Source organism: Callionymus lyra, chromosome 10, assembly GCF_982586985.1.
Source record: "Callionymus lyra chromosome 10, fCalLyr1.hap1.1, whole genome shotgun sequence".
Classification (NCBI taxonomy): Eukaryota; Metazoa; Chordata; class Actinopteri; order Syngnathiformes; family Callionymidae; genus Callionymus; species Callionymus lyra.
The window spans coordinates 22,097,143-22,113,822 of NC_141827.1; the positions used below are offsets into that span (position 1 = coordinate 22,097,143).

A 16,680-nucleotide genomic window follows, 5' to 3' on the forward strand; every position below is an offset into this window, starting at 1 on the left:
TGTATGGATTTTTTTATACATGTTTTATTCATCTGTTTATCTGGGTGGTTCTGTGGTGTTCCAGCCTGGCCTCCAGACCCAGATGAACATTTAGCAGCAACAAAGGCTTCTGGGAAGATATGAGTCGATAGTGGTCAGTTATCAGGAAATGTGTTGGAATGCTGATGGCCCACCAGAGAGCAATGGTCCCCTTTCCTGCATTAAGACCAGCATCAACTTTTCAAACTACTCTCTCGGCTATGGCAAAAGTTTTGATTGAATAATGCAGACCGGGTGGAAAAAGAAGAACCTTTCATCATGTTCCATTCTCGTGATGAGCGTCGGTTCATCATCTCGCTGTAACGAATAGTTTGAGCATTAACAGTAATTCAAAAATACATCATATTTGATTATGATCACATTCCCCCGATTAATTTTTAATTCTCCTACTGTGGCCTATAATAGTCCAGGGGAACTCTGAGACTGCTTTCCTTCACTCTCCTCTGGCGTAGAGCAGTGATAAAAATAATTGATGCACAGAAAGCACAATGGATATTCAAATAACTTGTGTAGGAGACGTTCTGTCTACGGAACACGTCTTTCACATCCATTCATCAAAGAAATCATGTCCGGAGAAACATGCAGAATGTAGAACTGGATGTTTTCTTACTTGGAGAAAGTAAACTGGAAGTGAAAAAAAGGAAGCATCCGAACATCAAGCCCTAAAATAATATTGAGAGCATCGTAACTGTTGTCATTCATTTAGGAATGAACAGTTTATTTGTGATACAAAGTAACTTATTAGACAAACTGTGAGGACACATGATCCATAAAACATTTTTTTTTGTTGGCATTTTATTTTATGAAGAGATACAAGGATATCATGGCCTTTAAATATGAATAAAGTTGAGTGTATCGGTAACATATATGCAGTGGCAGGCCGTGCATTTCACACATAGGCCTTCAGTGGCGCATCTTTGAATCAACCAGAACCGGCTAACCAGTCCTTAGCTTTCACACCAGGGTTTTCGAAAACCGGTTGATTTGAGTTCATACTAGGCTTATTTCAACCGGTTAAGCACCTCTACTCTATTCAACCGGTTACTTTAAGTATGAACGGGGTCAGTATGGAGGTATTTCAATGTTTTTAACGGTGTTTTGGGACAAAGATCAAGACAAAGTCAACTGAGCTCTAGTCCCTACATTAGAATGAACTTCCATTTTTGTCTATAACTCTAAAAAAGAACGGATTAAATAATGCCAACTATTAAATTGGTATTCTATCCAAACCCATTGAAGCGTTCTGTGAATTTAAGCCTCTATTGAAATAAGTTTTTTCCAAATTGCGGAAGGAGACTATGAGATATAAATGGATGGGTGTTGAAATGGGTTTCCCCGTTAAGGAGGTTTTATTGCAAATATCCCAACCGGCCCACTTGTTTAACGTGACTGATGCGCTCCCTGCTAAACTTGGCTAATTGACACATAGTTACAGACCACCCCACAGTCACGGAACCCGCCACCACCATCCCCACAGGGAGTAATTACGTTGACAGGATGTGACAGGTATAAATTCTTAGAGCAATTAACGCTGAGGCGCGCAAGCTGCTTCTGTGGTCTACAGTTGTTTTTTTTAATTAGAAAGCTAACGTGTTGGAAGACAATACATGCTCGTCTCATATTCACTGCAACAGACTTTCAGCAACGGTAATGGCTTTTTCGAGAACGTGCATTTGTTCCCTAATAGTTAATGAGTTTTAGTGTAAGATTTGTTTTAAATATGATCGCTACATTATCTATAAGGCTGTACTTAATTAGATGGTGTGTTCAATGTAACGTCAAAAGTTTTTAGCTAACTTTAAGCTAATTGGTCAAAATGAAATACCAGTTGTGGGGTCGCTCAGTTAAAATGTCCCATTGTGCGACTAATAAAGGAAAACTCTATCTATCTATACAAACTACAATTGCTTTCGCTAGACAGGTCTTTTCTGTTAATAAAGATAAATATAGAGCCTGAAATAATATTAAAAACCATTTGTTCAAAATGTAATTTAGCCAAATGGGTTCTGAGGGTAAATGAGAAATATTTGTTTGCTTATTTTTATTTTATTTTACCAGCCTATATGGACAGACACTGAGCCCTTTTAGAGGATCAAGCTTTGAGGACCTGATGGATTTTATCATCGATAAACTGTGAATTATGTATTTTAGTTAATTTGTGTAGCTATAGTCTTGTCCAGGAATGGGGAACTGAATTTCCTCAGGGACAACATAATATACTATTATATATTCATTTAAGGGGCTGTCAAACTAGTGAAATTGAAGGAAAAAAACACAAAAAAAAATAAAACATGTTTTTTTTTTCTTCAATTTACTGCAAAAAATATTTTGAGGAATAAAAAATACTTTGAATTAATAAAAAAAGGAGATGAAAAGAAAATTAAACAAAACAATTCTTAGTTGGATTTTCTTAATGTTCATACTTTGACCTCATGAAGGCCACATAGGGACATTTAAAAGCCACATCTAAAATTTTCCCCAAGTTCTTGTCGAGTCACACAAAAATTGAACCAAACTGAGATTGGACCGTTTGCTGTATACTCTCCAAAAAGAACCTACTCACTGATTCATGAAGTACTGACTGGTGTGAACGAAGGATGATGGTGATTGGTTTGTATCGTGATGTTATCCAATCAGAATCATCCGTCAGGATCCCAGTTATTTCGTGAGCAAAGAGTGTCAAACATAAGGGCCAAAATGGGCCCCAGACCAATTCATGAGCCTAACTAGATTTTTTGTAAGTTTCGAAATATAAGTATGATTATGTAAGTACGTAAATAATAATGATACATAATAATTAATCCTTGAATGAATTTGAATTGAATTGAATTTTATGCCGACCCGACCTCATTCCACGAGACATTTCATCTGCTTTTCCTTCTTTCATTCAATGTCCTTTCAATTTTTTAGATCAATTCTGGACATTTCAGACCAACGGGTTACTAGCTCATCTCCCAGTGAAATACTTTTTAATTCATTGTTTACCAAAAATCTCTTAGCGACCATGTAATATGAGTCAGCCGACCAGTTTGACGTATGCTCGCGAGGGCATCCCCCACACTATTAGGTCCGGTCCTTGTTAAAACTCCGGGATCAGGATCCAGTAGTATCCGGGCAGCTGAGCCCGGAGTGTGTGTGTGTGTGTGTGTGTGTGTGTGTGTGTGTGTTTTGGGAGGCAGAGACAGAAGAGGTAAGTGGCTGGAGGTGAAAGTAGCAGCAGTGGAGATGGATGACCGCTACTCCACAGAATCAATCAGGCACTTGTAGCCACAGAAGATCATCTTTCTCTAACCCAGCTCCGAACTGCACATTACATTGTCCCTTCCCCCCTGAAGCCCAACACCCACCCTCCGTAGAACCCTGGACCACATGTGTGTTTATATATAGAAAACGATGAGGGAGGTCGAAACAACGGTAGACCGAAGATGAGAGGCAAGTGACAGACGGCAGAGGAGAGATGGTGACGGGCGGGGAGGGCGGGTGCGGTGCGAGTATGTATTGATTGTTTTCTCTGTTGTGTAATTGCAATTAAAGGTTGCAAACAGGCCGGTGGATCAGTTTCACTGCTGTCACTCGACGGGATGCCCGGCAATATTGATGCATCTGCACACACACACCGCCTGGCCCGGCAGGGTTGCGCCGGCGACTCGTCGTCGCAGTCATCAGTGTGTGTGTGTGTGTGTGTGTGTGGAGCTCCGAAAAAAACTAGATGATGGATCTTTCAGGGATAAAGGGAGATTAAAATGAGACAAGAAGTGAAACAAGTAAAGATACAGTATCTTTATAATAGCACATCCATCTATTGATCTTGTAGAGATGAAAGTGTTAGTTATTCTACCTTGAAACGCTTTCACCAGGTTGAGATGTAGAAACTGTCAAACAGGAGCTCCCAGGAATAAAAGATAGAAAGTTCGATCTGGGTTTTTTACGTAAATATAAAATACTCTAACATTGCTTAAAATGTACGATGTCATTTTTAGCCTTTTTAACTATTAATTACCCATTATTCTTATTCTAATTACAATACAACCGTATTACAATAAATTGTAATAAGTTACAATTACAGGTGTATATTGGCAAGAATCTGAATATATGATACAAAGGCAACAAAACGATATATTGCAATATACAGTATAGCAACAGTACTATAGTGTTGCAGAATTTAAAGACCACATGACTCTTGTCATGCAAGTTGTACCTGCTTTCAAACCAAAATATGTCCAAACATCAGGTTTTAAATCTGCTGGTGTTAACTGTATCCTCTCGTCCTCTGCCGGAATCTCGTAGCATTTCAATGTTCCAATTAAAAAATGTCTGTGTTGTGTTTACAACACTGGCAATAAAAGTTTTCTGATTCTGATTCATTTAGTTGTAGAGGATGTAATGACTGCTGCCATCTAGCGGCCCGAAGAAGTACAACACAAAAATGAACAAACTGCGTGAATATTTGTATTTTTTAAATAGTAAAAAATAAAATTTTAAACGTACAATATTGCAACATAAACCATAACAAGTATGGTAACACAAAATATGATTTGCAAGCCAAGAATGAAAAAAATAATGATTTGCTTTTTTAATATAATTTATTTCATTTTTAATCTTTGTTTTTATAATTGATAGTGCTGTTGAATATGGATAGTGTATTGCGAAAAATATATATACCGTATTTTCCGGACTATAAGTCGCAGTTTTTTTCATAGTTTGGCCGGGGGTGCGATTTATACTCTGGAGCGACTTATGTGTGAAATTATTAACACATTATTACCGGTATATTATTTCACATGTTATTTTCACATAAACCGCAAGGGGGCGCTCTTGGCCTGTGTTGATAATTTTGACGTAGAAGAGCAGTTCTACCTCCCGAATTAGCGGAGTTGTTTAAAAGTGACACCGATGATGAAGATATGATTGGATTTTAGTTATTTGGAGTTACACGGATTGTTAGGTAAACTTCTTAGTATGTTATTTATGCTATAGTTATCTGAATAACTCTTAATATGTTATGTTAACATACCAGGCACGTTCTCAGTTGTGTAGTGTAACGTAAGCATACCGTACAATTATTCAGCTTGTTGTTGCCTCTATTCTGTTTTTATTTTAAATTGCCTCTCAAGATGACATGTCTGTTCTTTGTGTTGGATTTTATCAAATAAATTTCCCCCAAAAATGTGACTTAAACTCCAGTGCGACTTATATATGTTTTTTCCTTCTTTATTATGCATTTTATGGCTGGTGCGACTTGTACTCCGGAGCGATTTATAGTCCGGAAAATACGGTATATATATATCAGCATTTCAATATTTTCTACATAGGGAATTATTAAATTTCTATAAAAGGAAACTGAATAACTTGACTAACATTAAAAAGTACTATAATATATATAATTGATTAACTATAGCGATGGCTCACGACACAATTGTGACAGACATAATGTAACTATACTGTTTGACTTATAACACATAAAAAACTAAAAGAGCAAAAGCCTATTGGTGTTGTTTATTGCTACCTTTATTCTGACTTGAATGTGAGGAAAGGTGTGGGTGTGGATATGGAGGATGAGCAAGAGCAGAAAATAACCTAATAAGATGCAAAACTCTTTTGACATTTTCCTCTTCCTACTCACAGAAAAAAGTCAGGTAGCACTTTGTCAAAAATCAAAGATTAGTCCTCAGTCTCTTTTTAACAACTAGTGATGAAGCGTCATGAAACAGTGTCATGTTGTTAAGAGGTCAGTAGGTGGCGCCATCAGTTATAATGTATTGTTTCATTAGAACAGTTCTTTAAAACAAAGGAAAAGAGTGCAGAGACCGCCATCTAGTGGGCTCTGAAAATAATGACAATGCTTCATGAAGCTTCATCCCCCCCATCAATATTTTTTTAAACTGTCTCTCTCTCATTATATAATAGACTTATTTAGTTCTCTAAGACTGGAGCTGGTCTCTGTATTTTTATTTTATCTTTCATCGAAGAAAAACAATCACCTTTTTACTTTAATATTATGAAGAATTTACTATCATGCTTAAGGAAGAATTGCCTCAGTAGGTGGCGCCCTCAGTTTAAAAATAATACAGAGTTTCTCTAGAAAAGTTTTATAAAGCATTTAATAATTCAAATATAGAAGGGTTGAATCTTTATCTTATGAATAATTCAACAAACACACATTTTATAGAACTATTTAAAAACACATATATTTAACTTTTTTTAAAATATATATTTAAGCTATTCATTTCGAGTATTCAATAAAAACTAATTTTAAATTGTATTATACAAATAATAAAATTCAATTATTTATTGAAAACAAATGTAATCTTTTAATATACAACTTATTTAATACAATAATAAATGTACTAAAATGTAACCTTTTTAATATACGAATAATTGAATTAAATCATATAATGAAAACAACTTATCCATTTACTCTTCAATTTAGAAATTATAAAATCATTTTATTCAATATAGACAAATGTAACCTTTTAATACACAACTTATTAATTCAATTATTTAAAAAAAAAGTTTAACAGTTGTGTTATCTCAGAGTCACATTGACCCAAGGGCCCAAAAACAAATATGTTTGTCCACTTTGACCCTGAGATAACACAAGGATTAAGTTCCTTGAAAAAAGTAAATAAATACAATTTAAAGTTTAACATTAGAAATGCCAGATTCAACCATTCTTTTTTTTCTGATGTTACTAAGCCAATCATTCCATTTTCTGAGTGGTCATAGACGTGGTCAATGGTCACTTAACTTTTAAAAAATGTACACAGGAATTTATTGGGGTTTTTGAAAAACATTGGTCCCCCACTAAAATCTTCATGCATTCCAGTAACATTGTCAACAGCGAGCGGTTCATCAGCCTTATAATGGCAGGAAATCAACAATCAACGCTTCCTTCTTCTCATTCCACAGCCAATCAGTGCATCATTATTATTTTATTTTGGAACCATTTCCTCCGTGTGAACGAGACATCTTCATGGGAACCAAATCGACGGTTCATTAATGAAGGGAAGCCATATCAAGAGCAAACATCTTTAATTAACACGGCCACAGCTTTTCCTGTCTTTGATCCCACTCTCTCTATCACTGTCTCCCCCTCTCTCTTGTCTTTGTGGGAGAAAATGAAAAAGGGAAAACACAATTCATTTCGGGGAGAGCATGAGAAAACATTTGGAATGAGGATGTATTTCAGTGACAAGACTTGTTCTTGCTCCAGCGTGTCGTGGGACCAGCTCTATTACAGCTATCACTTTAATAGCCTGATAAAGCAATAATCCCTAATCTATACCACTTTAATGACTTTTCACTATTTAAAAGCTTCTTTTTTTCAGATTTTAATGTCCATTAATGGTTTTGGTTTTTAAACCAGTGTACATTGTAAATGGTTTTTACCGGAAAGAAAAGGTTCAGCAACTTTCTCACGTATTTTTTTTTACCGGTTTTTATTTACTTAATCACTTTTTATACACAAATTACTCTAACTTTGTTGAAATACACAATGTTAAACTTTTAAATTACAACAAGGTTGATTTAATCCGAGTAGTGAGTCTTTACCTCCACCTAGCGTTTAGTTTCAACAAATCTGTTTTATAATTTTGGAGAAAAAAAAAAAGTTCTTTATCTCATTTTAAAATGTTGAAACTGTCTTTATTCAACCACGAGCTGGGGGTAAAAAGTAATTCGAGTGTGTAACATCCACTCATGATTTCTTTAATTGCATTACAATTGCATATAAAATGTATTTAAGCACAATGTAATTTCCTACATTCTGTCAGGACTTTGATTATATAATGTCAGGTGGAATGTAGAGTTTTACTTTTACAACTTCAGCTCGGCAACACAAACCTGGATTAAAAGAATAGCGATACATGGTTGATTGTCACAAATTAATTGTGAATTTAAATTATTTTTTCAGCTAAATAAATATGTATAGAATTGTTTGTTTTTTACTTGCTATTACTTCTTTCAAGTAATGCTATGCGATTACAGCAAAAAATAAAAATAATGTTGTTAATAATCTTCTTTATCTTGTTCAAGTAGCTGTTTTTGAGATTAAGTGAGTTGTCGTGACTCGAGAACATATTTCTTCAAAGAGCCAGATCACCCTCAGCATTTTCTTAAGATATATTATATTCTGTTAATGGAACATCACCGGGTGTTGGACCCAAAGGCAGGTTTTCCCTCCTGAAATACTATCCAGCTGTGCTCCTTAATTTAAAAGTCCGGTGTCGGAGGTTATGTGCTGCTCTTCCATTCTCCCGCCTTCACTGCCAGTCACAGGTTTCCTCCTCAAGATATCTCTCAGGCACACCTCAGAAATGTAACTTGACTGTCTTCATGCTTTTTAATAAAAAATGATTTTATTCCATTTATAAAAAAAAAACACATTCTCACCTAAAGTAAGAGCAGGTAAGTATGGGGAAAGAACTGTTAAATCTGCTCAGATAATATAAAGTTCAACACTTTCTAATATAAAATCGAGATCTCATAAACAAGTCATTCCAAAAACACTGTAAGCCAGATAATGAAAACAAAAATGAAAGAGAGACGGGAGTCACAAGAGACGGGAGTCGTCAGAGGGAAATGTTACTCGTGTTTACCTTATAATTTATTTAAATGTCGGAATAGTAAAGACACTTTCATTCTCTTACATCAGAGCGTTCATGAGACGTTTAAATGCTGAAGGGACGGATTTAGCATAAACACAACAAACACCCGTTCAAAGGAATGTTTTTGCATATTTGTGCGACTCCATCAGTTGATATCACACAAACAGGTTGATAGTGTGACCAGATCCAGCACCGCCTCTATTTCTCTTCTCTCCATCCCCCCCTTTTCTCTCCATCCCCCCCTTTTCTCCTTGCCCTGCTAGCTGCTTACAGCAGTTGAACATCACTACTGAGTATGGTTCTGCTCAAGGTTTCTGCCTTTTAACATCTCTTTCTAATTTGCTTGGACCTGCTTTTCTCTTCTCTTATGAAGCCTAGTTTAATCTTTAAAGTGTCTTGAGATAACTCATGCATTGAAATGACCATATGATAGGTTAGAAATCTGACGTAATGCTATTACTTACTTAAACAAAGAATAGAAATCAGATCTGGTTTAAAGTAATTTTACTTGTATATTCGTGAGAGAGAACAACACAGAGTTTACATGTCAGTCTGAATCCTTTCTAATGCTCAGATCTTATTTTGCTGTTATATCTTTGTCGCAGTTTCACAATCCATTAATTATGTTAATACAAAGGCTTCCACCAAACACAATGAGTTATTATCCCCTAGATCGGTAGGTAATTAACTCCTTCAGATAACTGGCAGGAAGTGCGACCCACTCTATCACACAAGCAGTGATAAGAAATACAATCAGTGAGAGAAAATTATAATATGTGGTTAAGTAAAATTGATAAATGGGAAAATACTTAATTTTTCTCACTTTAAATTTATCACAACAAACATATATTATATTGTTATGTATTTTATTTTACGATAAAGCACTATTAAACATTGATTAGTTTGATTTTATATTGCTCAGTTATATGTATTTTTTACCCTTTAAAAACATATTCTTAATAAGCATTATTCTCATTTATTTATTGACTTTTTGGTGTTGCATCAGCCCACCCAAGCGGTCAAGGTTGTTTTTTTTTATAATTATGTAACCGAAATTAAAGTAAAAGCGATAACGCAGAGGAAAACTGAAAGTTCTGACTGACTTCCCACATGTTCAAGTCCAGGCCTGCACTGAATCACCAAAAGTGCCCAAAAATATCCACACCTCTGATAATGCTGATGTTTGCCAACTGACTCAAACTTTATCAAAAAATGTGTTTTCCACTGATACACAGTCGTCGTCTACTTTCAATCAGACACAGACGGAAAAAAAAACACATCCTGTCAATAGACTAATGCCAGCCGCGGATGCTTCATGTCTTTTCATATTTTCAATCCATCTCCTGCCGGAACGAGCTGGAGGTCTGAGATAAGAGCGTGAGAAGGCCGGCAGGTGAGTGTGCAGGTCAGGAGTCTGCAGTTTTCCACATGCGTTGAAGGTTAAACGGGGTTATAAAAAGGGGTAAAGGTGTGCTTGGTCATTGCAGAGACGCTTTGACAGACTGCAGACATGCTCAGGATCTTGTTGTTGACAACTCTAGCAGCCTTGGGTGAGAGAAATACACTTACTTCAAACTTTTAAAGCGTATTAGCAAAACAATTCAAGGAAAATGTATCACATTTGTGCTCCGTTATAAAACAGTCATTTTTGTTTGATGTTTTTTCAGCGCTGGCTGATGTTCAGCCTGAGCCCAGGTACCTGGAGGACAGTCTTGAAAGGGTTGTTGGAGGCGAGGTGGCCAAACCCAACTCCTGGCCCTGGCAGGTAAAGTACTCAAGCAGCCATTGGTTATTCATGAAAGGTTAAGAAAGTCAAGATTCTGAACTCAAAACTGTAACTGCAAAAATCATTCAGAAATAAGGCTTTAAAGAAGCTCTGAAAACAAAAAGAAAGTTAAAGTTATGTATTTTACAAAGCCGTCATAACACATCATATTTCATTATCCACAATCTAATTCATTACCTCATCCATCCTTCATTCAGACAATAGAAGTCTGGAAACAGAAAATTCGTCCAACTGCTGCAAACCAGCAAACTCGCATAGAGCTTTAAATAAATAAATATAATTTATGAATTAAATATATTTTTGAAGATCTCAGACAGAACTCTAACAGAAGAGATTTATTTCTCGAAAGGATTTGAATCATGTCCGACTTGTTTAATAAATCCATTTTGTTTGAGTTCAATTTGGTTTAAACGCTTTCCAAAACTGTCATTTTACCCATTTCATCTTTAAATCATCAAAAAAAATACTTGTTTATTTCAATTGAAAGTCACATCATCATTATGAGCTCCAGACATGGAATTTAAATAAACAATCAGCTTTTTTACCAAAATATAAAATAAACAACAGATTTTCTGTGTAAAGCTTTACATTTTGAAGACATAATTTAAATATATAGTTTATTTTTTAGTTATAAACGTACACTTTAAACCCGTCCTGCTGGGAAATTAATTTGCAGTTAGACATGTATTGTTTAGTCAGTATTTTAACATAAATTCTACCATTTCAGCATGATATTTTTTGTTTTACTTGTAATAAGTAGTTGTTTTTTAAGCACTTATTTTACATCATAAAAAGAACATGTCTTGCTCTGCAGATCTCTCTTCAGTACAAATCTGGCAGCGGCTACTATCACACCTGTGGAGGTTCCCTGATCCAGAAAGGCTGGGTGATGACGGCCGCTCACTGCGTGGACAGGTACGACCGTCAACAAAGACAGTTGACAAACCGTGATCATTCATATTCAAGTAATGTGATTATTTACTTATTTCATTATTATTATCACCTCAGCTTCACTTCTATAAAAATGTGTCTGCCTCACGTTAAAATGTACTTCTAATCTTCTTTATCCCTCTCATTCCCAATGATATGCATTTCTAATGGTGTGTCTTTATATGGCATAGTAATGCATTTTCTTTTCATTTCAATCCGGTCTACCTTGTAATAAGCTTCACCAAATGCATATAAATGCTTTCACCACATACGGTAACATCCGATTTTCATTACAGTCGCAGGCAATGATTTATTTGAGCCGCCACAACAAACGCACCTTCATTTATAAGTGTCAAAGAATAGCAACTTTATTTATAATTCAGACCATATCCAGGAACAAAATAATTTAAAAAACACACCACACTTCTGAATTTTCAGAGCTAGGACCTGGCGTGTAGTGTTGGGCGAGCATGCTTTGAACACCATCAGCGGCAGAGAGCAGATCAAGTCTGTCAGCCAGGTCTACATCCATCCTAGATGGGATTCCTACAGACTCTCTCAAGGGTGAGAATGATGCATCAAAGTTGTATATGTGTGCTTTTGTGTTTTTAGTCCATGAGCTGCTGACATTGTAAAGCTGCGTCAAATGTGTTTAAGAATGTGGTTGTTATCAAATGCATATAAATGTTGCTTTATGTCACACATGTATCTTGTCAAGATGTCAACATAAAATAATCCTTACAAGTCCTAAGATGGTCATTTCCAGTAGAAGCAGCAACACATAAGCAATAGGAAAAAAGTGCAAATATAAGTAATGTAAGAACAATATGAGAAAACTCCGTAGTTTGTTTTATGAAACTTCCAGAATTTACAGACTGCATGACTCTAACTGCTTTCATTTGTTTTGAAACCTAAATATGTCTAAACATCAGCTTTAAAAGCTACTGGAGATGACTGTATCCTCTCATCCTTAGTCATATCAGATTCATTGCTTCTTTGATTGCCGCCATCTAGCGGCCAGAAGTTTAATTACAACACAAAAACCAACAAATGCTGTAAATATTTGCATTATTTATAAAATAAAGAAATTGAAACGTTATTTATTGAACTGTAAACCATTGAAAAAGTATGGTTACTTTTAAAATGTAATTCCAAGCGTAGATAAAAAAAAAAATACTATTCTTTCAAAAAGAAACAAATTCAAGTTGCTTAACAAAATAAAATCATAATATTTATGAATATTGTGGTGTTAAATATCAATGCATTATCGAGAAAAAAAGAAATTGTGATATATCGTGTAATAGATATACAGTATATTTTGTAAGACCCCTAGTATGTTTGAAAAATACAGTACCAAGATACAACATCAGCAATGGCAATTTTACGAATAAGGAAGTAATTTTCACTTGGCTATTGAACGCAACATTTTCAAAATGTTTTACTTTATCCAATTATTGTTTTCAAATTACCTTATGTATCAACTAACTTAACACTACCAATACAATAACATTTCTTAAATATAGAAAAAGTTGATAAACAAATAATACTAAATGGCATTTATAAAATCATTACTGTATAAAAACATGTAACTCTCAGATAAATGATCTTATAAATGTGGATTTCCAGCTCTCATCTCATGTTTTCTGGAATAACAGGCTCATTTCTGGAAAACAAAGCTAATCTCAGCAACCTTATTAACATCTCCTCGCCACAGTTTCGACATCGCCCTGCTGCGTTTGTCTTCCGACGCCACCCTGAACTCTTACGTCCAGCTGGCCTCTCTTCCTCCCACCGAGCAGATCCTCCCTCACAACAACCTTTGCTACGTCACTGGATGGGGTCTCACCTCCAGTGAGTTGTTGCCATGATCCTTTTGAGTGTGTTTTTTTTTTTGTTTTCTTTTACCAGATATATAACAAAAGTTTTTCAATCTGCAGCCGGCGGCAGCATCTCCCAGCAGCTGAAACAGGCTTACCTTCCTTCTGTGGACCACAGGACCTGCACCAGCTCCGGCTGGTGGGGCAGCACCGTGAAGACCAACATGGTCTGTGGTGGTGGCTCCGTGGAGTCTGGTTGCAACGTAAGTCAAAAAGCTATGGAAATCAAATTGAATAGAATTTTTTTTTAAAGCAAAAACTGTCAGTTAACTAAAAGTGTGGAGTTTAAACCAGTGTCTTATAGCCACACTCCCCTGACAGATACCCATCTAATCACAGGACATAGAACGCATTAGAGAGACACAAAAGTCATTTGCAAGATTTAATCTGCCAATAAGGGAACTGTTCAATATGCATTAGTGAATAATTGAAACACTGTGTTGTGTTCAATTCCTCTCAGGGAGACTCCGGCGGTCCTCTCAACTGCATGGTGAATGGAAAGTACACCGTTCACGGTATTGCCAGCTTCGTCTCCGGCATGGGCTGCAACGCTCTCCAGAAGCCCACCGTCTTCACCCGCGTGTCCGCCTACATCGACTGGATGGACTCGGTCAGTATGAGCCACAGAGCTACAGTCAGTGAACGCACCGTCAATTGATAAAGCAGTAACAACGTGAACATGATTAACCGGGAAAAAAGGGAAACTAGAAACATTTGAGTTGTCGTTTCATTCATTCCTAATATTTCTCTTTTTATTTTCTAGATCATGGCCTAAAACAGAAGATGACACCTGAACACATCTCCATGAGGACTACAGCACTAACATCTGCTTTAACCACAACACAATAAATTTGGTCAAACTCTTGTTGTCTTACAGTTTATTTACATATTTATCTATAAAGGTCTGAGAAACTGATTTTATTCAAGGTGATGATAACTTTGTGAATGATTGTAGACTTGAAAAAAAACATGATAACACTTGACTTTTTAAACTTAATAAGAAATTAAAACATTTTTTATTCATTAACACATCAGCCATAATATTATCACCTTCCCTGACCCAGGAAATATTTTACTACAGCTCCTTTATTCATCTTTAGACATTTTTCATTTTGTCACTTGTCACCCCATTAAACATCTTAATTAAGTATTGATGGAAATAGATTAATATAATGATATTGTGGAAAGAATCTGCTAAACACATTTGGCAAAACACATTCTAAATATCAATTGTAAAACAAATAACAAAACCCAGAGCTGCCTCAAGCTGGATTCAAACCTTTGACCTTGTGTCTTAATGCTGCAGCAGTACTTGTCGTGGTGCTAGAAAAGATTCATAGTCAGGACTTTTTACATGTAATACCATAAAAATATGTTGTTGTTTTTTAATTTTCTTGAGAATAATTGATATCAATGTGCACTCAAAGGGCCGGCAGATAGCATGAGAGGCGCAGAAATCACTAGTGCAACAGACGCAGTAGGCAAAGAATAGTTGTTTATTCTTGCGCTCCAGAGCACTATCAAAATTTTGTCAACTGAAACTTGTGAAAAATATGTCTTTGAGTTATTTTTCTAAACAGATGCAAAGTCACTAATTAACTCACCTGACTCTGATAATTTTTATAACAACAATTCTATGTGCTTCCTATTAGACTGTTTGTCAAGACCACCTCAACTAATACCAAGATTATACCAAAAAAAGATAGAGTTTAGACCAATACCTTTCTGGATTGAGACCAAGACAGAGACTGATAAAAAAAATAGAAAGTAAACACATAAGCACAATAATTTGTGTAATTAAGTTAAAGACCAAGACTTAAAATAAGACTAACACAAGTTCACCAACTGGCGGCGACTTGAGTATCCACTGGTCGCAATGACGTCCCCGTAAGGTAATAGCAAGAAACTCAAACATGTACGATTTTCTTTCAGCGACTAGTACAAGATGTTCTCAAGTCTCGCCCTGTGAGAGTAAAAGTACATTTTGGTCTGATCTGTTGAGTCAGACGCAAAGATGTCTCTGCCAGTGAGATATTATCTAAAGACAAGGCCAGGGCCAGAGTCACTATATGTAACGGAACCCGAGTGCGAGTCTCAAGCAAAACAGTTTAAACTTAACTTAAAAAGTTTAAATTTAATAATACAAAGTGCGAACACAAACAAGAGTCCAAATTTCAAAACAGAAATACCAGTCCAAAATCTCACAAGGTAAGTCCGAAACCAAACCCCTAAATTGTGATCGGCTGGGGGAACGATTGACAGGTCAGGTGGTGAATCGGATGACAGAGGGGTGGAGCTAGAAACAATCATAGCAGAACGGAGACAATGAGAATAGCAGAAGGTAGCCCAGGATCTTAGTGTTCTTCCAGTTAATGGAAGGATTATGCCGTGAGAGCCAAGAAAGATCCAGCACAATAGGAGAGGAAGAAGCCGGAAGGACCAGAAAATAAATCATTTCCGTGTTGTTGCTTGAAATTGTCAGTGATAGTGAGATAGTCTGGTGTGTGTGACAGCGGGGAGAGAACTACCATCAATAGAATCTAAACTTATCAGGGGAATTCAAAGAGATTCAGCAAATCTATTATCAATAAAATTTCCGTCGGCTCCAGAATCAATAAGAGTCTTGGCAGTGGTGGTTTGATTATTGAAGCTAGTAGAGGAAAGAAATTCACTAGGAAGAGTATTTGACTTAGTTCTCACCAGAGTGCGAGCAACAGGACGGTGAGGACCCTTAAGGGGGGAACGGGTCAGACATGCATCAAGGGACCATTAGCACCATAGTATAAACACAAACCCTTAGTCGTGTTCCCCAAATCTGCGTAGGTTCCTCGGGAGGATCAGAAAGAACAACAGGAGTACATTGAGGAGAAACCACAGGTGGAGACAACGATTCACTCCTGGGAGTCTGAGAAGACAACTGCTGTTCTATTTTTGGCGTTCTTGTGAGCGGTTGTCTATGCGGATAGCAGGGGTAATAGGATCCTTAAGAGTAGACTATTAATCCTGCACAGTACCCGACAAACTCTTTATAAAGACTGTCTTGAGAGACGGCTTATTCCAGCCGCTTTCACTGGCGAGAACCCGGAAACCTGCAGAGAATTGAGCTACGAACTGAGAACCTTTTCTTAAATCAAGAAGTCGTCGAGAAGAGCATGAAGTGCTTTTACGGGGCATCAAACACACGCCACATTTCAGCAGTGAAACAGCTAAAACAGTCCAGCACAGGTGACTTAGATTTCCTCACAGATGCAGCCCATTCAGCACGATCAGAGGAAAAAGAAACTGGCTGCAGGTCAACCATTAAATTACACTGTAAAAAAAAGTCTACCAATAAAGGGAACAAAGAGAAGAAGGAAAAAAAACAGGAAAGGGGTTCTGAATATTAAACAAAAAACAGAGGTCGAAATCAGTCTCAAAAAACAAATTAAATACTCAGGCAAGA

At 36.4% G+C, this 16,680-nt stretch overlaps 1 protein-coding gene across 1 annotated transcript; it reads left to right on the forward strand.

Annotated features, from left to right (window-relative positions):
• The first annotated feature begins 10,135 nt into the window (after nt 1–10,135).
• LOC148070966 (elastase-1-like) lies at nt 10,136–14,102 on the forward strand. Its single transcript, XM_087801472.1, has 8 exons — nt 10,136–10,195; nt 10,313–10,410; nt 11,246–11,346; nt 11,800–11,925; nt 13,076–13,212; nt 13,299–13,441; nt 13,699–13,848; nt 14,002–14,102. The coding sequence occupies exons 1-8, from the start codon at nt 10,156–10,158 to the stop codon at nt 14,011–14,013; spliced, it is 807 nt and encodes a 268-aa protein (XP_087657598.1). The 5' UTR covers nt 10,136–10,155; the 3' UTR covers nt 14,014–14,102.
• Nucleotides 14,103–16,680: the final 2,578 nt, after the last annotated feature.

Coding starts and splice junctions, on each gene's coding strand:
- LOC148070966 (XM_087801472.1), top strand. CDS start 10,156: ATGCTCAGGATCTTGTTGTTGACAACTCTAGCAGCCTTGG. Junction 11,347..11,799: donor GCCGCTCACTGCGTGGACAG/GTACGACCGTCA, acceptor CTGAATTTTCAG/AGCTAGGACCTGGCGTGTAG. Junction 13,213..13,298: donor TGGATGGGGTCTCACCTCCA/GTGAGTTGTTGC, acceptor TTCAATCTGCAG/CCGGCGGCAGCATCTCCCAG.